General features: G+C 40.7%; 1 protein-coding gene across 11 annotated transcripts in view; it reads right to left on the minus strand.

Moving 5' to 3' along the window:
• TBC1D5 (TBC1 domain family member 5) overlaps positions 1-24,423 on the minus strand; it is a 1,653,915-nt gene that overhangs the window by 761,462 nt on the left and 868,030 nt on the right. For all 11 annotated transcript variants that reach the window (XM_029589267.1, XM_029589269.1, XM_029589266.1 and 8 more), the window contains one exon: positions 15,493-15,601. In XM_029589267.1, coding sequence (XP_029445127.1) covers positions 15,493-15,601 — 109 coding nt within the window. The remainder of the gene's footprint in view (positions 1-15,492; positions 15,602-24,423) is intronic.

Consider the following 24,423-nt stretch of genomic DNA (forward strand, 5'->3'; position numbering starts at 1 on the left):
AGGAAAGGTTTCATACAGCAGGGACATTTTCTTGTTAAATGATGCTTTTTATGAGACATTTTATTCTGCTTTGAAAAAATAAATAAAAAGTGATTTTTTTAAGTTATCGGTTTGTTTCTGAGTATGATCTCACCATTTTATAAGCCCCCTAAGTTTTACCCTCGACTTATCCACGGGCGACAGATAAATCTTGATTTTGGGGCCCGAAAAATACCCTCGACTAACACATGAGATCAACTTATACACGAGTATATATGGTAGGTCTTTTTGTTAATATATTTCATACATTTGTTGTTGTGTTCAATGGACTTATTTTATTAGTTGTGATGCATACGTAGTGCCCCTCTCATTTAAAACAGTACAAGTGCTCACCAAAGGAGGGGGAGACGGCCATAGAAAGAAAAATGACCCGTCTACACACAGTTGGTCCCATGGACCATAGAAATGGATTTGGGTATTCAGATATCAGGAAGCAAGGAATGACACAGCCTCCACGTTCAAGAATACCCCAAGGCAACCAATAAGCAACTTCACCCCTACCTTTACTGACAGGGATATAGAACAGCAATCACGATACAATAGAAACCTTCTTAAATATTATAGATAAGAAGCCAAAAGAACAGTAAATCACTGGGGGTAAAATAAACAAAACAGGCAGTAAATCAATAGAGGAAAAGAAGTGGAATATAGAAAGAAATAATACTTAAAGAGATTTTTCTTAAAGACTGTCATATCAAACAGGGGTTTTTTTTTGCTGAAAATTAGAGTAATGGTATCAAAACAGTCTGGTGTCAAAAAAGTAGCTCTAATTCCTAAACAGAAACTCTCTATAATCTCTATGACTGTGCTGTCCATTTGCTATGGGCACAGGAAAGCATGAGCCACTTTTTGCTGTCCTGTCCCCATAGCAAATGGACAACACTGCACAGGATAGGAGGGGAGGTGTTGAGGATATTGAGGAGAGAGTGTGTGTGTGGGAGGGCAGGAAAGAGACAGAGGGGGAAGGAGGTAAAAGGGAAAAAAGGGAGTCAGGGGCATATTGGTGCTGGGAGAGGGTAGGAAAATGGGGAGGGGGTATAGTAACACAAAGGATGGAGTGGAAGATGTTCTGTTGGGGCCACTGACCTTCAATTATTGTTCTTGTGGAGGAAATTATGCTGGGGATTCCAAGAGAAAGACAAATGGGGATAGTATAGGGGATTGAGGGAACAGAGAAAGAGACTGATTGGAACAGGATAGGGGATTGAGGGAACAAAGAGAGTGAGTCTGGTGGGGACAGGATAGGGGATTGAGAGGGAGAGGGGGATAAACTGTGTGGAGCAGAATAGGGATTGAGAAAGATTGGTGTGCACAGGGTGGAGGAATTTAGAGCAAGAGAGACTGGTGGGTATAGGCAGAGGGATTGAAAGGCTGGTGGGAGGATTGAGAGTGGTTGGTGGGAACAGAATGGAATTCATTAAGAGCAAAAGAGAGACCAATGGAGACAGACTGGAAGGATTAAAACTGCTCACCACTTATTACATTTTTCCTGACCAAATTATCTATTAACAAACCCATAATTATTCTTGGTGACTTCAATTTACACATTGACTCTACCCCCTACTCGCCTGCCTGCTCCTCAATCATTGATGCACTATCATCACTGGGGCTCAATCAAATTATCAATGGCCCTACGCACAAAGCAGGTCATACACTAGACCTAATCTTCATCAGTACCAATTTTTGGTCTAACCACCAAACGAAGATATCAAAAATACCATGGTCAGACCACTCTATCATCCACACAATTCTATTTTCAAATTATAAACGCACCACAAGAAAAACACAATCAAATCCTTCTCCTATCGTCCACCTTTCTGAATTGAAACTCTTCAAGCAAATCTTCAAACTGAACTAACAAATATAGATCTATCAAACACAGAAAACACAACATCTTCCTGGATCACCATAACGAAAACAATAGCAGATAAGATAAATCCCATAACAACAAAAAATATAAAAGAACCAAAAAATCAGAATCTCTGGTACAACAAAAACATCAGAGCAGCCAAAAGGAAACTCAGAAAAATAGAGAAATTATGGAGAAAAAAACAAAACAACCACACTACTAAATGCATACAGAACACAACTAGCTGAATAGAAAAAACTCATCCATAAAACAAAAAAAGACTTCTACACCAAAAAAATAACCAAATACCAACAAAACCCTAAGATGCTATTCAACATAGTAAAAAGCCTAACAAAATCATCTTTCGACGATCAATCACGTTCAACACCAAAGATCAATAGCAATGACTTTGCAGACTTCTTTAACGAAAAAATCAAAATCCTCAAAGAACAACCTAAAAAATGACTCACAAGACCAGAAATTACTGAACATTCAAACAAAAACCTGGTCCAACTTTGAAACAGCATCTTCCTTAGAAATCCAAATGATCATTAAAAAAATGAACCCAGCTAAACACCCTATTGACACCATACCCATTACAACAATAAAAAATCTCGAACCACCAATAACCCAGACATTAACTAAAATTGTAAACCTTTCCCTCATGGAAGGAAACTACCCAGAATGCCTAAAATCGGCAATCATCAAACCCATTCTAAAAAAGAATAATCTAGATCCAGAAAACCCAGTGAACTACAGACCCATATCAAACCTCCCATTCATTGCCAAAATTATTGAGAAAGTTGTCCACACTCGGCTCACTGACCATCTAGATGAAAACAACATCCTCCTACCCGCTCAATTTGGCTTCAGAAAGCAACTGAACACTGAAACCCTACTACTTGCAATAAATGACTTTGTACTCAAAGGTTTTGAAAAAGGCCAAAGTTACCTTCTAATCCTGCTCGACCTATCAGCAGCCTTTGATATAGTAAACCACTCTAAATTGATTAATCATCTATCTGAAATAGGAGCTAACAAAACAACCCTTCATTGGTTCTCTTCGTACCTATCACAAAGATCCTACCAAGTGCTACTTAATGATTCCCTTTCAAAGAAAATCAACCTAAACACTGGAGTTCCCCAAGGATCCGCTCTTTCAGCTATGCTCTTTAACATCTATCTGCTCCCATTATGCCACTTCCTTTCAAATCTGAATCTAACCCACTTCATCTATGCTGATGATATTCAAATATTAATCCCAATAAAAAAATCACTAAAAGAAACATACAAATTAACAGCCAATTACCTAAACAGCATAAAGGAAATACTAGCCAACCTAAAACTCATCCTCAACTTCGACAAGACTGAATTAATATTACTAGACAGAAAGAACAACTTTCCTCAAATACCACTGCTCAACCTCATGAACCAAAATTTGATCATATCTCCAATCAACCATGCCCACAACCTCGGAGTAATAATTGACAGAGAACTTTCATTCAAAAACCATATATCAACAAAAATCAAAGACGGTTATCATAAACTACTTACACTCCATCATCTAAAACCTTTTCTCTCCAACAATGACTTCAGATCAGTCCTCCAATTACTAATTTTCTCCAACATAGACTACTGCAACTCTCTTCTTCTCAACTTACCTCTAAACACCATTCGCCCACTCCAGATCCTGCAGAACGCAGCTGCAAGAATCCTCACAGGAGCAAAAAAGCATGACCACATCACCCCAACACTTATTTCACTTCATTGGCTACCAATAAGATACAGGATTGAATACAAAGTCCTATCCATCCTACATAAAATTATATATGAAGAACAAGAAAATTGGCTAAGCCCCTACATACAACTATATACCCCAAGCAGAAACAGATCAGCAAATAAGGGACTCCTAAAAACACCACCAATGCACTCAAATCAACTCACCTCAACCCAAAAAAGAGCAATCTCCCTTGGTAGCCCAAAACTTTGGAACTCCCTACCAACTAAGCTCAGAACTCAAGAAAACCTAAAAACCTTCAAAAAGGAGTTAAAAACGTGCTTGTTCAAACAAAGCATACCAACTCACCCAATGAACAACACAACATCATCGTCCTCCAATCCAACCTCATGAATAAATAAATGAAATTCATCACATCTAGGTTTTCATAAATAAGAAATGAAACAAAAAACTGAACTAAATCCTTACACATGTTAACCCCTATGCTTAATAACAGTTTGTACTTTGCATCCCTTGTTTAACCCCCCCCTTATCCCTATAACCTTATTTTGTAAACCATTATGATGGCATTATTTTGATGTTTCCGAATGAGGGTATATAAAATTCTTTAAATAAATAAAATAAAATAAATTAAGAGAAACAGATCAAAACAGAATGAGGGAACAGATAGAGACTGGAGGGAGGACAAACTGGTAGGGACAGAGTGGAAGGACTGAGAGAGAGCCACTGGTGGAGAAAGGCTGGGGAATTGAGAGAGACTGATAGAATGACAGAGAGATTGGTAAGGACAGGATGGGGTTGAGAGATAGACTGATGGGGAATCTAGGATAGGATGAGAGAATTGAGACAGAGAATTGTGGGGATAGGGTAGGGGATTAAGTGAGGTTGGTAGGAAAAGGGTGGGAGGAGAGAGAGAGAGGTTGGAAAAGGATAGGGATTGAGAGACACTGGTGGGGGGCAGGGTGGAAGACAGCTGGGCATTATGGTGGGAGAATAGAGCAGGAGAGAGACTGATGGGAGGATTGAAAGAAACTTGTGGGGAGACGATGGGAGATTGAGAGAGAGATAATCTGGTTGATACAGGTGGAGGGATTGAGGGAGACTGGTAGGAGGATTGAGAGAGAAACTGAAGGGAACCATGTGGGGGAATTGAGAGAGTCAGAGCACAAAAAAGGGGACAGAGAAAGACTGGTCAGAACAGGATGAAAGAATTGAGAAAGAGAAAACAGGTGGGTAGATTGAGAGAGACTGTTGAGGACAAGGTGGGGAAATAATAAAGAGATAATCTTGGAAATGAAGAGGGATGGCTAGGGTGGGCAGGGGAATAGGGAGAATGGGTCCTTGCTGGGACCACTTTTCTTATCCCCCCCTGCCCACCCTACCTCCATCCCACTGTCTCATGAAATTATAAGACTCTTTGGTATTATATATGATAGATTCTTGTCTCTTGGTGCATGAAAGGTTGGCCACCCTTGCAGTATTTGAAGAGATTCACCCTTATCCACATGTTTATTAATGCTTTAAAAAATAAATTTAGCAGATTGGAAAGGCAAGACTAATCTATGTTTGCTTAATCTCTTTTGTTTTTTCCCATTAGGCCACATCTATCTTTAGCTATACAGGTTAATACATGGAATACAGTCCTGGACAATGCCCTAGATGCACTTGTACCTCTTCACATACATTCTGTGTCTTATTTTAAGAACATTCATGGTATATCCGCGGAGTATGCTATTCAAAAAAGACAAATTTGCCAAACTGAAAGAAAAGGGTGAAAAATAAATCTGTAAATCAGATATTTACACTAATAAATTGGCTGTTTCTATGGTCAAAAGAGATTTTAAAATAATCAGTTAAACAAAGCCAAAAATGTATCCTTGGCAATTATTTAATTTTTTTAAATAATTTGATAAATAAAAGGGACAAGGCTGATAATCAGATACATAGGGCTTTCAGGAGATATTCTAGTGCAGTGTTCAAGGTAAGGCCTGGGGATCAGTGGAGACTCTCGAGACTCATAGGGCAGCTCCTCATTGGTCCACTGTCACTGGGGAAAAAAAACACCATCTCCATGCTCCATCCATGAATGAAGGGCTCTCCACTCCCTGCACAGTCTGAGAGAAGCAAGAGAAGGCAGGAGGGGACCACAATGGAAGAAGAGCTCTGCCTGTACTCTAGCTCCAGCAATTAGCTGTAGTGGAAGAGGAGAGGTAGATTGTGGCAGCAAAGAGCATCGCCCCTTGACTCAGCCTGGCCCTGCAGTGAGCCAGAGAGGAACAGGAGAGGGAGACAGTTGTGATGCAAACACTGAGCTCTTCCCCCACCTCCTGACCTGACTTCACAGCACACTGAGAGCCAGAGGAACAGGAGTGGCCAGGTCTTGATGGCAGTCGAAATAAGAAGGTCTCCACCTCCTTGTAATGCCAATGGACCAGGAATCATGCATAGCCAGCAGAATGAAAAGCATAGCAGTGGGGGAGGTAGTCGATCCCATCATAGCCAGCAGCAGGAAGAACATTACAGAGGGAGGAGTAGAGGCACAGAACACTTTTTCAGTATCTTAGCTTTTGGGAAGTGTAATTTGAGAGGGAGCAAGGGAAGGGAGATAGGAACTAAAGAATAGGGTAGAAGGTGGAGGTATAAGGGAACATGTAAAGCATGTCAGCAACGGTAGAAGCTACACACAGACACACAAATTCCCATGCTAGCTGAAGAGCAGTAGGGAGGGAAGGATAGAAGAGGAGGCGATGGCCAATGGGAGGTGGAGAGGAAACCCCACCCCCAACTCAGAGACCTGCTCTACACCAGCCCCATTGGATCCATATTGGCTCCCACTTAAAATTGTGAAGATCACTGGTCTAGTAGAATATTTTGATAAGAAAATTGCTGATATACAGAAAACATTTCCAATCATCTCTTTTGATGGAACTTTTGATTTAGATGCACTAGAAAATTATGATGCTGATACCGATTTGGCGCCATTGTTTTTAAGTTAGTTTAATATTTTTTTAACCAAGGTTCTCCTTTGGCAGTAGAAATAACTCTATATGAAATTAGATTTATTCACTTTGCTCTTGACCCAGAGCTATCAAATCTGGTCAAAAAGCCAGAGTTTGCTTTAGCTGCATATCTATGTATTACAACATAATTTTATTTCCTTATTACTTAAGCAAGTCCTAATTTGGCCCTTATTAAGAAAACAATAAGGGCTAGATTTTTTTGACACAAGTCGTTATAGGCCAGTTTCTAATTTGCCATTTATTTCTAAGATACTTGAAAAAACAGTATTGTTTTCCAATTTTCTTTTTTTCCCCAAAATCTATTTTGACAACCGATTATCTAAACAAAACTAATGCTCTCCATCCTAGGCAGTCTGGCTTCTGTCAAATTTAGTATGTAAACAACTTTATTGGCAATGCTAAATTAAATACAAATTAAGGAGAATGAAGGAAAAGATATGTTAATTATTCTGCTGGATATGACTGCCACATTTGACTCTCTTAATCACCTTTTCCTGTTGCAATGCTTTCATGAATTAGGTTGCAATGTTGTACTATTAAAATGGTTTGCCTCTTACTTGTTAGACCAAACTTAACAGGTAGACTGAGGCTGTCAACTTTAAACAGTGAGATACTTGGAGTATAGGCTACTTCAAGAATCAGTTTTTGCCTAGCTGGCAATACTCAAGTTTTTGGCATTACTTGTTATTTTTTGCCAGTTATATTTAATTAGTGGCTTTTTAAAATCCTGGTGAGAAAGATATTTTGTCAAATCTAAATGCCTGTCTATATTCTGTTGCTGATTGGTTGTCTGAACACAAGTTGAAAATTAATCCAGCAACATTGGGGGCATATTGGGTTAACCAAGTAAATTGTCCTTTAAAGAGTTTCCTGGTACTTTCTGGGACCAAGATTTCTCCCAAAGAGGTAGTAATTACTTTGGGTATAAAACTAGATTCAAAATTATCCATGCAAAATGCTACTTATACATTGGTTTGCAAATCCTTTCATTTTTGCTATCTGTTTCATATTACATCAATTTTAGTTAAGAAGAAGCATGTATCCCAGTATACATCTGGAGCAGAAGATATAGGAATAAGGGCCTAGGGTTGATGCATTTTGGCAGCATAGCCATGGCACTCCTCAGCCAGCCAAAGCAAAGGAGTTACATTTTAAAAAGTTGCAATGTGTCCACAAAAGCAGCACTCTAGAGCAAGTTAAATAGGCCACATCTGTTATAGGATAGTTCACACAGTTGAAACATATTCTTCCATATGTTCTTTCAGTAAAGCAAGTTTGCTTACCATAAATGGGATTCTCCACAGACAGGAGAATTAGCCATAACAAGTGGGTGACATCATCCGATAGCGAGGATAGACACATCTCTCTTGTTCAGAAAAGTTTTACTACTGAGCATGCATGGGAGTTCCCACTCATCCACTGCTGCATGAGTCTTTCAGTCAATTGAAGAGCTTAGCTTTAGCTAAGTAGGGAGGCTGGTGGGAATTAAACATGGCTAATTCATCCTGCTGTCTATGGAGAATCCCATTGACAGTAAACAAATTTCTCCATTGACAAGCAGGGCTGAATTAGCCATGACATGTGTGGGATCCCACACTGAGGGTTGCGTAGCTAAGCCTTCACTGAATAAGTAACCCTACACCCTTCCATGGAGTGTGAAGTACTGGGTGAACAGGCTGCACAAAACTGCTTGCCCAAACTTACTGTTGCTGCTGGAGAGATTGTCTAGACAGTAATGGGAAATATAAGTGTGAACTGACAACCAAGTTGTGGCTACATGGCTATGCATGTCCCCTTTTTGGCCTATGATATTGTTATGGCTGCACTACATAGACAATATCTTTTTTGCTTGGTTGGGCACAGACATCCAATTTTATTTATTTTTGACTGGTTGAACACCCGTGACCCTAAACTCTGTTTTCAGTATACTATACATCTCTCTCAGGTCGCTTTTTTTGATATTTTAATTTTGGCTCCTTTTCTATTTAGATTTTCTGAAAGCTTACTGACTATAACACCTTGCTTTGTACCATAAGCCAACACCTGCATGTACTTTGGTATAAAATACTCAGTCAATGTTTTTGTTTACACAGGCTGTGTTCAACATGCTGAAGATTACAGCCCACTATAACTGTATTCCACTTATGGTTTTTGTGTGCCATGTCTCCATGACAGTCAATACATCCAAGTCAGTTTTTCCATTACTTTATTTCTCATACTATGAACATTAGTGTATGCAGCTTTCCAGATGTTGCCCTTTTTGTTCCTATTTCTATACAAATATGTTTTATTATCTTGGGGTTTTATTCATCCATCCCTGATGATCGTCGTTTAATGTCCTCCTTAGTTGATTTGCCAGTCTGTGCTGGAAGAAGCTGCACCCTTTCTTCAACAGGTGGACCCCTTCTCTGCTCAGCAGTCCTTGAAACATCATCCCAAGATGAAATGCTCTCATCAAGACCATCTACCCAACAATTCATTCATCCCAGAATGAAAGCTTCGCTGCCTGTGCCTTTATCCTTAAAGCCACTGTAAGTGGCCTTCTTAGGGCCTGACAATTTTTTTTCTCTCTTTTTTTAAGTAGCAATGAAAATTGCTTTTGACGGTCAGCTGAGGCAGTGAGACAACTTGAAGTGAGCAAAAGCTATGAAGAAAAAGTACAAGGTACCAAAATTCAAAGAGAACGTACACATCTGTGTGAAAGCTCAGAGAAAAAAAAGACTGAAAGGCTCATGAGGCAACGTGTGCATAGGAAGTCCTATGCATGCCCAGTAGTAAAACTTCACTGAGCTAGAGAGATAGATCCATTCACTGCTATTGGATGACACCCATGTGTCATGGCTAATTCAACTCTGCTTGTTAATGGAGAAACAAAAGCCTTTACAAGAGAGGTAGGGATCTATCAAAGCTTGAGGAATGATCTAGAGTCTAGCAGCTAAGATTTAATGCTAAAAAATGCAGGGTCATGCATTTGAGCTCAAGGGAGCAGTACAGTATAGGCCATGACATTTTTCTACTCATGAATCAAAAGTTACTGCAATGGCATTGTCTGACATGAACCTCACTGCTTTTCCTGTTATCCAATCGGCAAACCTTAGCAACACCAATCGAATGGCTTGACCCTCCAGTTGATTGATGAACCACTACCCCTGCACTTCTGATAGTGGGTTCCCCAACCCTAAGAGACTTGCATCCGTTGTGACTATTAACCAATCGGGAATCTCCAAGTCCACTCCCTTGGAAAGATGATCCCTCCTCTTCAACAACCATAGCAAATTCTGCTTCACCACTGGAAGGGATAGTTTCATCATGTACTCTTGAGACTGAGGACTCCACTGAGAGCGCCCTTGCCCATGGAACAACCTCCAGAGTCGCTGTTATGGATCCCAGTGTTTGTAGGTAATCCCAAACAGGCAGACAAACCTTTGTTCTTAGGGCCAAAATCTGTCACTACAGTTTCTGCATACAGTGCTCTGGCAGGAAAACCTTGCCTTCAGCAGTCTCGAACTTGACTCCTAAATACTCCAATGTTTGAGGTGGTTGAAGCTTGCTTTTGGCAAGATTTATCATTCAACTCATGTCCTGCAGCAGTTGAATCACCTTGGGAGACATGCTCTGACTTTCCTTTGCCGAATTGGCTCTGACGACCCAGTCGTCTAGAAAGGGGTGGACCAAAATGCCTTCCTTGCGCAAGGCTGCTGCTACTACCACCATCACTTTGGAAAAGGTTCTTGGTGCCGTAGCCAACCCAAATGGTAATGCTTGAAACTGGTAATCATGATTGAGTACCGCAAAGCGTAGAAAGCGCTGGTGATCTTCCTGTGTGGGAATATGTAAATATGCTTATATCAGATCAAGAGACAAACTCTTCCTGCTGTACTGCTAAAATTCCTTAACAAAAAGGGGTTGATTTTAAGAGGTGCGCGCGGTTCCCAGCACACAGACATGGATGTGCCAATTTTATAACATGCGTGCCTCAGCGTATACATGTTATAAAATCTGACGGCCGTGTGCACATGCACACCAGATTTTGAAATCAGCGCTCGCATGTGCAGGTGGCCCGTGATTTGCACGCACGGGGGTGGGAATTTTTCAAAACAAAGTGCAGCGACGCGAGTAGGGTTTCCCCAGTTCCCTATACCCCTATCTAACCTTCCTACCTTTTCCCCTCTCCTCTCTGATCCCTCCCCCACCCAACTATTAGAATTTTTTTTTTTTTTACCTTACTGCTCCTTCTGAGCAGTAGTAGACTCTGCACGCCAGCCTGCTCCCGACATGCGCTTCCCCGGGACAGCAGCCAATGGTGCTGTCCTAGCCTGCCCCCCACCCAGACCACGCGGCCGGCCCTCCCCTTTCTTTTGGCCCAGCACTTCAGCATGTAACAGGGGTTATGCGTGAGGCCGGGCCCTTTGTAAAATGCGCACGGTGTGCGCAGGGATCAACCACACACGTAACCCCCATTTTTTTATGCTCGTGGACCTTTTAAAATCGGGCCAAAAGTTTCCATTCTGAAGTGAGTCACCCGCAAGGATTTGATGACTTCTTTTAAATCCAAAATGAGATGAAAAGTATCTCCCATTTTGGAACTACAAAATAAATGGAATAATACCCTGTACCTTCCTGTCGCATAGGGACAGGATTTACAGCTTTTAGTTCGAGTATCCTCTGCAGAGTTGTTGGTACAGCGGCTTCCTTTACATATGAGTTGCATGAGTAAACCATGGAAGCATCTAAAGGAAACTGACGAAACTCCAAGGCATAGCTATATCACACCACATCCAGGACCCACTGGTCTGAGGTAATATGGGTCAGTCTTCGATAAAATTGAAATAGACATCCGCCTACCTCTGGAAAAGAAGAATTGATCCCCAAAGCCTCACTGCAAGTAACAGGAAGATCCAGAACCAGAGTTTCCATCCTTTCCAGTTTTCTTCGCCTAAAATGACTGAGACTTTGAGTCTCGCCATCGATTCATCATTTTGTCCAACTGTTCCCCAAATAAAAGATGGCCCCTGTAAGGCAACTTGTTCAAGTCTGCTTTAGAGGTAGTATACACCAACCAACTGTGCAACCAGAGGAGGCATCTAGCTGCTATCACCAATGCCACTCCTCGTGCCACAGTATGTGTCAAATCATAGAGTGCATCTTCCAAAAAGGCTGCTCCTGCTTTTAAATAAGGACTGTCTTCACCTGGGCATCCTGGGTCAAATGTAAACTCACTCGTGCTACCATGCAGCACAAGCAGAGACTTGTAAATTCATGGCTTGCTTGAAGATAGCTTCCATCTTTCTATCCTGAGCATCCTTCAATACTGCTCCATCTTCTATAGGAATTGTGGTCCTCTTGGTGACGGCACACACTTTAGGAAACTGAAGGCTCTCTCTCACCTTAGGTTCCAGAGGGTAAATGCACGCCAGGGATCTAAACCCCCTTAAAATTTGCCTCTGGTGCATTCTACGCCAAATCAATCAGCTCCTGAACCACTGCAGGAAGAGGAAAGAAACAGGATGACTTTCATAAAATGACCATAATGGGGTCTTTTTCTGCACATTGGTCACCTCTAGCTCTGCTGCCTCCATTCCTAACACCTTTAGTGTTTGAAGCAACAAGCCAGGCAACTCATTAGGATGGAATAACTGCAGAATAGTTCTATGTGGCTCCATGTCTGCAGAGTCATCTGGAGAAGATGCAGAGCCACTAAAGGAATCTTCAGAAACAGCGTCATCCTCCTTTTCTTCATCCGATCCTCACCCATCTTCCGATACTTGACATACCTCGAGGGGAAGAGTAAGGTCTTGAGCATTTCCTGCTCCTCTGGGAGGGTGGTTTCTGCTTAAATTTATCTTTTGAGCCCGGATGCCTTTCTTCCTGAGCTCTGCAAAATGTTTGCAGACCATTAAAAAATTCCAGCCAAGAAAATGATGCTGGATCCATACCCAGCATCATAGGATGAGCTATATCAGACCCCAAGCCTTCAGCCCCTGTGGAAATTGGTCAAAAGCATGGGGGAGAGAGCACTTCCCCCTTCCTAAGAGATTCCAGAGGCTCCCCCCTGTCTCAGGTATCTTCTTCTTCTAACTTCTCCATTCCAGAGGAAGAAGCTCCTGCAGCAGCAAAATCTACAGTTGATAATTCCCCTCGAGACTCCCAGCACTTTTAGCATAAGCCAAGTGAGAGTGAGGGCTGAGTTGGCCGTATGCAGCATGCAGCACAAATAGGAAGCATCTTTCCTCTAGGAAGCATCTTTCCTCGTTTCCAGCCTGGTGACATGACCACACATGCAGCAGCAGAGAGAAAAACAAAATGTCGCTCGTGCAAACATCAGCTGTGCGGGAAGTCGACGCCCATCTTATGGGATGAGCTGAGTGTTTGCCGGTATTGCACATGCTGAAATGACAAAAAAAAAAAAGCTAAGATTAAAACCCAACAAAAGGAAACAGCTGGGAAAGAAAAACCTCCCGTTTCTGTGGAAAAATTACAACACTGCTGGTCTAGAAGGCACTTTCAATCTCACTTGCACCTCCGGAAAAGAAAAAAGGTTGCTGTTTTTTTTTAAATAAAAAAAAAAGTCCCCCACTATAGCTGCAAAAATGAGAAGAGTAAAGGGAAATTAAAAGGGAAGAACTCAAGCCCAAAGCTTCCTACTTTAAATGGAAGCAACTTCTTGAGACTTCGGGGAGAAGGGCTAAAAGCTCTCACACCATTGAGCTCACACAAACCGGCTTAAGGACTACGTGTTCAACTGAGGGAGAGAGACATACTATCATCTCAGGTATGCTTGTATGCAGTCTGCTGGAGACTGGGAATACTGGCTGGCTGTCGTCGGTACGGGGTCTATATGTAGGAGTGACATCAGCGAGTCAGTGATCATTGTCGCCATCTGCTGGCAGGACTGAATAACCCACTTGTGTCAACAGGCCTGCCTAGACAATAAAGAAAGATGAGATAGGAAAGAAGTGATAGAAACTTTTAAATACCTCCAAGGTATCAATGCACAGGAGGCAGTTCTTTTTCAATGGAAGGAAGACTGTGGAATGAGAGGTTACACTATGAAGGTGAAAGAGGGTAGACTCATGAGTAATTTAAGGAAATATGTATTTACAAAAAGGGTGTTTGATACATGGAATAGCCTCCCAGTGGAGGTGGTGGAAACAAGAATAGTATCTGAATTCAAGAAAGCATAGGACAAGCACAAGGGGAGAAATAGGGATTGTAGAGCTGGAATGACTGGGCAGACTAGACAGGCAATATGGTATTTTTCTATCATGTTTCTGTGTAGTAAGACTTAAACTTTTATTTTTTTTTTACTTGGCTTAACTAAGATAAATATGTCCTCGAGGTACACATATGAAGTTCTGTAAATGATTTTCTTATTTTGCCAGCATCAAAGGAATTGTCCAGTCCTCCTGGTAGACTATTTTGTTTGATACCGAATAGTGGTTGCACACATACCTGTTTATATTTAGTATCCTTGTACAGAGCAGGAAAAGCTGAAGATGAGGAGCTTTATGAGAAATCTCACATTGTCCCACCTTTTTTTGAAAAATTCTAAAGAAATTCCTCCCCATCATTAAAGTCTTATCTATTTATGGCTCTTAAAATTGTGATTATGGATCATGAATTCTGGTCAGCATTTTGAAATCTATGTAGATACCTGATTTTATGATGAAAATCTGGGGCACACAAGGAGCCAGGCACATGAGGCTACTGCAGGCTCAGATTTAGACACAGGCAACTGCCTAGTGTGACAAATTTTTAAGGCACCAAATATTCAGGCCAAGGAAAAGCCTACTTCTGGCTTGCTTAAGGATCATTTGCCAGCAGAGCTTCAAAGGGCACCACCCATGGCACTCTGCCAATGGGTGCCAAAATCTTAAATCTAGCCCTAGTTCCCAGGCAATGCGTGCATCTCATCTCATTCCAGCTCTCCTTCTCCCAATCACTTCAGTCAACTCAGCAGGGATCTCCTCTCTCTGTCGTTGTCCAAGCTGGCATGTAAGGGCCTCTCTCTTATTTCCTCATCTAGACTTGATAGTAAGAGTTGTCCATACCTGACCAAACTTGTTTCCTCAGTAAGAACAAAATGCACTTTTGGGGCTCTGGATAAAATGAGGCCATTTGTTCTACTCTCCTTTTAACATCTGAGCACAGTGCAACCTGCAGACAAATACACCGCACCAAAATGCCCAGAGAAAAGAGGCTGGAACACACACAGGCAACCAGGAAATAAAATGTGACGGACACTGGGCTCTCTTTTTCCTTCCGCTACCATTAAGAGACCAAGGAGGGTGTGTCTATCTCTCATGCCACTGCCGCCCCCCGCAGAAAGATATGTGGAGCCAAGCACAAGAGGATGCTAAATGATTCATATGCCTTACAGGCTCTAATCATGTGTTGGGGATTGCAGGTGCTTACTGCTCACTGTCCTGCAGCCAGAGATGGGGATGGGCAAAGGAGTAGGGAGAGCAGCACCTAAGTCCGAATTGGGAGCATCAGAGATTGGAATAAAATTATAGAGAACAGGAGAGGAGAATGCTTGCCTGGGGTGGGTGGTATTATAAGTGCCCAACATCAGCCCCTGTAAAATGTAAGGTTTTTAAATGTGATAATAATGAAATTTACAAATGGACTGTGAATTAAATATGGCCTTACACATAATTAATAATTTAGCCTCAAAGAACCTTGATTTGATTAGCAAATATCCTATGAATTCTAATAGACCGGAAAAGAATGGATGAAATCTCTTGGAAAATTCAAAAATTCTTTGCAGCCTTATTTTCCAGTGCATCAGGGAATATGTCGATATACTGCAACCGAGAAACGGTAAATAAATATTTTCTTCTTACCTTCCAGCAAACACTGCGGAACCTGCTGCTTCTCAGCTGCCCATTAATCCCCTTCAGTCTTATGGTTGCCAAATAATTGTTGTTTACAAATAGCTCTTCCCATTCTTTACTACATGAAAAAAGGAGAAAGTATGAGAATGTTAAAGGGGAAAATGTCTGATACTGCAGTTAAGTTACACAAAACTAAATTTTGGGTAAGTGCGGCTAGATAAGGGTCTTTTTGAAACACCTGTATTGTATTTAGTTTGCACGGTTTCTGAACACATGATGGTTTTTGGGCACATTTCTTCTGTGGATTTAATAATTATGTAGATCGCTATAATTATGCCAGCTACTGAAATTCATAATGTCTATGAAGGCTACTTCATTTTCTCTAAAATTTTGGTACTGCAGTTCAGTGCATAAACAAGAAAAATGAATATTAATATAGGTACATTCATGTTTTAGACATAGATATCCCTATTCCAGAAATATATAGCAGAAAAGTGTTGATTATTCGTTCCTTTACATGACATATTTGTTACAATGAACCTTTTCTTCTTCCTAATGACAGGCTGGGTACTTAAGCATAATAGAAGACTACTTTCTTTAAATTTTAGTGCTATTTACCACTAAAACCATTTCTACTTCTTTCTACATGATCAGTTTTAAAATTTAAACAGGTGCTGGCAAATTTAAAAAACATCAAAAAAATTGAAAAGCTTCACTATATAAACTGTTAAAGGCAAGCTTGAGTACCTTGCAGTACCTATGCTGCCTAGATAAACAACCTAAATATGCCTCCCAGGCATGCAGACACCAGGGGCCTAACACCTGTGCCTCATTAATATACAACTAAATCTGCTCTGCTGGGAAACAATTGGAAATTAATTGTCCCAAACCACTTACTGTGCTTGAATTAAAAAAAAAAATTGTCCTATATTTCCTTATCTTCTACTGAAACAAATATTTAAACTAAGATAGTAGTCATTTAACAGTCAATACAAATTGGTCCAGGACTACTAAATAAGTCTTTGTGATTGTAATACCAAATATGAACAGGACTTTTCAGTGTAAAATGGAGAGGGATATAATAAAAGGGCACATATACATCAAGTGATTCTTTTAAAAGCAAGATCTTCAGGTAAAATATTTCCTATCTGTGGAACAAATAGAACAATACAATATGAAGAAAACCCACAAAGAGGTGGAAATTCAGCACTACTTAGTCAGATAAGTATGGACTTATCTGGCTAAATGGCGCTGTCTGAATATGTCGGCATTCAGCAGCTATCACTTAGCCAGATAATTATTTATCCAGCTAAACAGTGGCAGGGCAGGGGTATGGGGGGGGGGGGGGGGGGGGGGGGGGGGAGCTACTTATCCAGCTAAGGCTAGATTCAGCATTCTGCTATATGTAAAATAAAAGCCGAACTGTAAATAAGCTAGTATGGGTGACATTTTGAGAAAACAGAATGGGGGAGGCAGGACTCTTTCTTGAACAGATTATAGTTCATGAGAACAGGGGCTGGGAAGAGAAGGGATTCCAATCTCATAGAAGTTTTAACTTACATTTTTCTTCCATACAATATTAATATAAGCATATTAGTCCATCCCTAAGTATGAAAGGAACATAGATCGTGAGCCATGACTGTATGACATGCCAAAATTGTTTACTTTACCCTCTTCTTACGGGAGTATAGAAACATAGACGTCCACCAAAAAGGGACTGCTTAGTCCACCCAGTCTGCCCACTTTTGCCTTCCTACTTACTCAAAATTTGGTTATCTTCCTTGCTCTGCTTCCTTAGTTCCAATTCATATTCCTGCTAAGGTACATTTTTCTCCATACCAGGCACACTCTCCAGCTGTTTCACAGTTTGGACCATGCAAGACTAGTAACTTTCACAGAAAACAGGACCTTGCACGGTTCAAACTGTGAAACAGCTGGAGCAAATCTTGTGTGAAAAAAAATCTTGGCAGTCCCCTGCACAGTTACTGAGGACATTGGGCCCATTGTTTCTTTCCCCTGCATACCTGAATGCTGCAACTGTTTTACTTTCAATAACCTCTGCTGAAAGTCTGTTGCAGGTGTCCACCAATCTCTCAGTGTACGCATTTACAGGAAACACAGAAACCAATCCTTCACTTCCCAGCTTACAAGAACCTCATTTCTCTTCAGACAGCAATCAGCTTCCACATGGGCATACTGGAGGTAAGTTTCTTTGCAGCTCTGATAGCATAAACAGCAACTTGGTTGAATTCCCAACCTCTGCTTGTGAAATTATTCTCTACTGTGTTCATACTACCAAAGCTTCTTAAAAAGCTAGCTAATGCTCAATATTCATTTTCTGGGTTGAATAAAGGATGGAAAATGGCCTGCAAAATGCAAGTTCTGCACAGGAGCCAACTTCTGAAGTAGGAGACTGGTTTGAAATCCCAGTGTTAGTGAACATAGAGGAAATTATTAAACTGTTATGAATGAACTAGCCACAAAAATTACTACTAAACTGAAGATTATGGTAAACAAAATTGTTCAACTGGTTATCTAATGTAAAGGAAAATTCTCAATGTCTGGAATCAGCTGAAACTCAAATCAGTAAAATGGAAGACATGGTCAATGTTACAATGCAAAAGATAGGCAAGCTGGAGAGAAACTATATGGATTTTTGCAAGCGTCAGAACATCTTTGAAAACAGAAGTAGAAGGAACAAACTTATAATTGTTAGGTTTCCAGAAAAGGCTGGGCAGGTTAAGCTCTTCCTCATGATATCCAAATATTTTGAAACTTGAATACAAAAATGATATTACAAAATTCATCCAGGTCTCCAGATGCTGAAGTCCTTCTCCCTGTACTTCTAACAAATAGCAAATGACCTTGTGTTATTATTCTTTGAGATCATAACATCTATGACAAATCTAGCATAATGCGTGTAAGCAAGGTGACATTTTCTACCAGAATAATGAGATAATAAAATAATAATGATTTATTTTACACGATTTTAATTCAAACCTGTAGGAAACACAAAGCTTCAACAATGGAAGTAGAAGTTCAGAAAACAAATTACCATGCTGGATCAGACCAAGGTCCATCGAATCATATCTGCCTGGCAGATCCCATAAAGTAGATCTAATTCCTGTTACTCCCAGGGATAACAGCATTTTCTTTACTCTACCTGGCTGATAAAGTTTCCTCTAGGAACTTATCCAAACTTATATTGCCTTGATCAAGCCCTTTGGCAACAGAATCCCATAGCTTGATAATGCACCAAGTGAAAAAGTACGTTCTACGATATGTTATAAATCTGCTGGTTGTTAGTGTTTCATGGAGTATCCCCTTGTTTTAGTATTATTTGAAAGAGTAAATAACCATCCTTTATTTAACCGTTCTACCCTACTCATGATTTTATAAACTTCTATCCTGTCCCTTCTCAGCAGTCTACTTTCCTAGCCTGCATAGCTTCTCATCATAGGAGAGATATTCCATTCCCTTTACCATTTTTGTCATCCTCTTCTGCACTTTTTTAGTTCTGCTATGTCTTTCTAGTGATGGGGTAATCAGAACTGCATACAATACTCAAGATGCAGTCGCACCATGGCTTAATACAGAGGCAATATATTTTCCATATTATTTACCATTCATTTTTTGATCATTCATAATATTCTATTTGCTGTTTTGACTGCTGCTGCGTATTGAAGCAAGGATTTTAACATATTGTCCACAAAGAATCAAAGGACCGTTTCCTGGTTAGTGACAACAAATATAGAATGTAGCATTGTGTACCTGAAGTTGGTATTATTTTTCCCTATTTGCACTTTCCCACATTAAGAAGGTAACTTTGATACCGATGTGCGGGCGCACATATACGTGCATATGCCAGCTCGCAACAAAGAACACGGCCATTTTATAACATATGCTCATATATGCATTCAAGGTATAAAATAGGTTGCAAACATATATGGTTATGTATGCAACCTATAAAATACGTTGCATACATATATACCTTGCATATATGCATGCAAGGTATAAAATAGGTTGTACAATTTATATGGACGCGCGCATGTGCGTGCGAATGTCGCCTCAACCATCTAAGTGGGGGGATATTAGTAGACATGCATGTAATTACCAGTTTCCCTAGTTCGTTCCCAGTTCACCAAGGTAACGGAGAGGACTTCCTAACCCCCCTAGTTAAATAGCTTCCCTTTTACCATGTTAGATTTTTTTTTTAATTTTATTACTTGCATGCCATCCATAACAGCAGTAAAGTTATGCAGCAGGGAACCCCGGTGCACTTATGCCCGTAAATACTTACGGTGTGTATAACATTTATTGAACAAAATAACACACTCACCTATATAGACGCTCTAAAAACTAAACTAACACATACATACAACCATTCATACCCATTGTTTGTTTAAAAACAACTTGTACTTAAATTAACAATGTACATAAATTACAATAATTCACAAATCATTTATTGCCCAAATTGAATTGCAAATTCGCAATACTAAAAAGTGGGTCCAGATCATAAATTTCTTTACATAGATCTGAATATATTTAATAAATTCTGAAAATGGATCCTAAATCCGGGTGTTTTAACTACTTTTCAACATGAGTCCATTGAGCTACCTCTCAACATGGGTCCTCTCAGCATAGGTCCAACAAAAGATATCTTTGTTTCATCTTATAAAAAGGCTTCCTCAGGGACTGATTATTATCAAAGTAGTTTAACTTCCATGTCCATTTCACCTTACAAAAAGGCTTCCTCAAGGACTGGATATATTCAGAGCTGTTTGACTTCCATGTTCATTCACTCATATGGATACAAAATATCACATATCGATATGTGAGATATTTTGTTCAATAAGTGTTATACACATTGTGAATGTGTTATCTCTCTGTTGTTGTGCGATATATCTATAAGCAAATAAGGGAATATTTATAATTGTGACCCTCTGTGTTAATTTACCGTAAATACTTACGCACACATTTCATGTTAAAGTCTTAGAACACCCATGTCCTGCCCATGCCTTGCCCAGACCACACCAAATTCCCCGGCCTTTTTTTGCAACTTATTTGTGTGTGTAGCTGGAGATACACATGTACACGGGCGGCTTTTAAAATCCACTCAGCACGCACCAGCTGGACATTCTTGCAAATCACCCCGGTTTTGGCACACACTGGCTTTTAAAATTCACCTATAATTTTCATCTGCCATTCAATTGTCCAATCTCCTAGTTTCACAAGGTCCTTCTCCAGTTGCTCGCAATCCACTGCAGTTTTAACAATTTGAATTATTTTGTATCATCTGCAAATTTGATCACCTCACTCATTATTCCCTTCTCTAGATCATTTATGAATAGTTAAACAGCACAGGTCAAAATACCGGTCCCTATAATACTCCACTAATGACTTTTCTTCATTTGGAAAACTGGCCATTTGGTCTTACCCTTTGTTTCCAGCCTTTTAACCAGTTATCAATCCACAATAGAATACTGCCTCCCATTCCATGACTGTAATTTCCTGAGGAGTCACTTATGAGAGACTTTGTCAAGTGCCTTCTGAAAATCCAAATACACTATATCAACTGGTTTACCTTTATCTAGATGTGTATTTACGCATTCAAAAAATTCTAAAATATTGGTAAAACAAGCCTTTTCCTTCCTAAAACCCGGTTGACTCTTCCTCATTAAGTCATATATATCTGCATGACCACTGATTTTGTTTTTAAGAATGGTTTTGCCCTGCACAAAGAACAGTCTATAGTTACCTGGATCACACTGGGAGCTCTTTTTAAAAATCGGCATTACATTGGCCACCTTCCATTCTTCAGGAATCATGGCTGTTTTAAAATGATAAGCTTCAGATTACTAGTAACAGGTTAGAACCATGGTATGGATGTTATCCAGTCCCAGTGATTTGTTATTCTTTAGTTTGTCAATCTGATCTATTACAATCCTCCATTATCACAGATATTTGTTTTAGTTGCTCAGAATCTACAGCATTAAAGAATGTTTTAGGTTGTGGGTATGTTTCCAAAATCCTCCTTCATAAAAACTAGAATTCATTCAATTTTATGATATTTCCTGGACCCTATTGACTGCTTCACAGGCTTTTTTCTTTAAATGTACTTGAAAAAGATTTGTGTTACTAGTTTTTGCCTCACAGGCAAGCTTTCTCTCAAAGTCTAACTTGGCTTGTCTAATTACTGTTTTACATCTAATTTGCTGGTGATTATGCATTTGCCTATTTTCATCTTTTGGGTATGCTTTTCATTTTTGGAACGATTCACTTTTAGCTTTAACTTTGTCATGATTTTGGCTGCAAGGCAGCCTCCCTACCAGTAGGGCCCCTCACTGGGCCACATTCTGCTTACTCTAGCCACCGTCTTGACAGCTGATGACTCAGCAAGGCAAGCCCCTTAAGAGCCTCCTTCACAGATGGTTTGATGCCTCTTCATCAAGTCATCTTAGCTTTTCGCTCTGGTCAATCTTACATTTATTCTTGTTCCTTTGTGGCTTCCATGGCCTTCTTGCTTTGCTGTGTTTCCATGTGGCCTTGGAGGCCTTCTGTTAATATTCGTGGCCCACATGTTCTTCACTCAGCTACCAGATTCTCCAGCTCCATCTTTGAGGTGGAATGCTGCCATTACTCACTGATGGTGTATTTCTGCCGAAACCCACTAGAGGCAGGCACACAAGGACGCACATATATACGGCTTGGCAGGAACTTGCGGGAGTCGTCCACGAATGTAGTCACCCTCCTCCGGGCATTTAACCCATTCTTCCCTGCACTTCTTGCCTTGACAACAGGTCTCCTAAGTGATCTGCTCCTCAGTGCGTGATACTACTTTCCCTGTGATTGCTTATGTTCCAGTTGCCAATGTTCCTGCCTCCTGCTATGTTAGTGTGTTTCGTCTCATCTTTTCCTGCCTTGTTCTCTGTTTTAGTCTGTTCTTGTCCTGGTCCTTGTCTCACCCCATCTCCTTTGGCCTATTCTGGACTGGACTTAGGCTTGAATCTTGATCTTTCAATTGCTGCCTGGACTTAATTTTCTTCTTGGAACTGACTTCTCACTGCCCTGCTGCCTGCCCCAACCTCTGGCCTGTCTACTGGCTCTCTCTGTCTGCCCTGAACTTCAATTGGACAGACATTTGCTCTTGCTACCACCCCAGGGACTCTCCTAAGACCTGCTGGCATCAGAACCCCAAGTGTTCAACATGTGGGGTAGATGATTGGTATAGGCGAAGCTCCTGCCAGTCCTGCCTCAGGGTACATCTGTCAGCTGTCGATGTGGGCCTGATGAGCTTGCTCGTTCATGCTAACCAAAGCACAGCAGTATGGTCCACTTCCTTAGCACCTTCTTGTTTTGCAATATTTTGTTTCCAGTATGGCCCATTTAGGCCTTCTTATCAACTGTCTTGTCCCTGCTTATTTCTTTCTCTAGGTCTCCATGGTGAGACCACACCTTGAATATTGTATGCAATTCTGGTCACCACATTTCAAAAAGATATAGTTGCACTGGAGAAGATAAGGATAAGATGTTAGGGCTGCTCAGCTTAGAGAACAGATGGCTGAGAGGGGAATATAATAGAGGTCTTTTATAATTATAAGAGGTCTAAAATGGGTAAATGTGAATCGGTTATTTACTCTTTCAGATAATAGAAGGACTAGGGGGGCACTCCATGAAGTTAGCAAATAGCACATTTAAAACTAATCAGAGAAAATTCTTTTTCATCAACGCACAATTAAGCTCTTGAATCTGTTGCCAGAGGATGTGGTTAGTGCAGATAGTGTAGCTGGGTTTAAAAAAGGTTTGAATAATTCCTGGAAGAGGAGTCTATAAACTATTAATCAAGTTGTCTTAGGGAATAATCACTGCTATTACTGACATTAGAAGCATGGAATATATTTTATGTTTGAGTACTTGCCAGGTATTTATAACCTGGATTGCCCACTGTTGGAAATGATGCTGGACTTGATGGATCCTCGGTCTGCTTCAGTATGGCATCTTCTTATGTTATTTTCTTGGTCCGTTGCCTATCTTGCCTTGTCTTGTATTTATCCTGTTTTGTCTCTGGTTCCTGTTTGTTTGAGTCTGTGTATATCTTGCCCTGTTCTTAATTCCTACCCTGTCCTTGAGTTGTTCTGTGTGGGCCTTCCTCTGGTCTTTCTTCTCTTTTTAGGCCTCCTGGTGACCCTTTTTGCCTGTGGGTCTAGAACCCGCGTGGCCTAGCCCATCTGCATTTCTCTCCGCCTTGTCAGCATTCCCTGTGTAACCTATTGGCCTTCTTGTCTTGTTCTGTTTGGTCCTGTGTTCCTTGCTTTGTTTGTATATTCCCTGTGAGCTTCCTAGCAGCCCTCCTGTTCCTGTGCTTTGCTTAGGCCCTCCCAGTAGTCTACCCTCTTTCTGAGTCTCCTGCTTGGCCAGGCCTAACTAGCCTGCATAAAACCCTGCCTTATATCCCTGCTACTGATTAGCCCGTGTTTTACCCTGTTCTTGCCTGTATGTGTGTTACCTTTGAACCACTTTGAACAGTTTTTGGTAATAGATTGCAGAATACAAGTACTTGTAAATGAATATATACCTTGTTCCTGCCTTGTTTCTCCATGACTCCACTCTAGCCTTCTCTGTCCAACCCTTCTTTCCCTGTCCTGCTTTACCATACCTTCCAGTCTGCCTCCATAGGAGTGATCTGCTGCTGTTGACTGGACTGACTTCTGCCATTGCTTTGCTTGTTCTCTGCCTGCCTCGACCACAGCTTGGACCCCCGACCTTGCTTGCAGTCCTCATGCTTTGACCACAGCCTGCCATGTACACTGCCAGAGAAGTCCTGCCACCAGCTATAGGTTCAACCTAGGGGGGAGGGTGGCTGTCCAGGCAGAAGATCCCTTAAATGTATTAGTGATTGGAGAAATTACTACTTGATAATTTTGTTTTCCTTAGTGTAGA

The sequence above is a fragment of the Rhinatrema bivittatum genome, chromosome 2 (genome assembly GCF_901001135.1).
Source record: "Rhinatrema bivittatum chromosome 2, aRhiBiv1.1, whole genome shotgun sequence".
NCBI classification, from domain to species: domain Eukaryota; kingdom Metazoa; phylum Chordata; class Amphibia; order Gymnophiona; family Rhinatrematidae; genus Rhinatrema; species Rhinatrema bivittatum.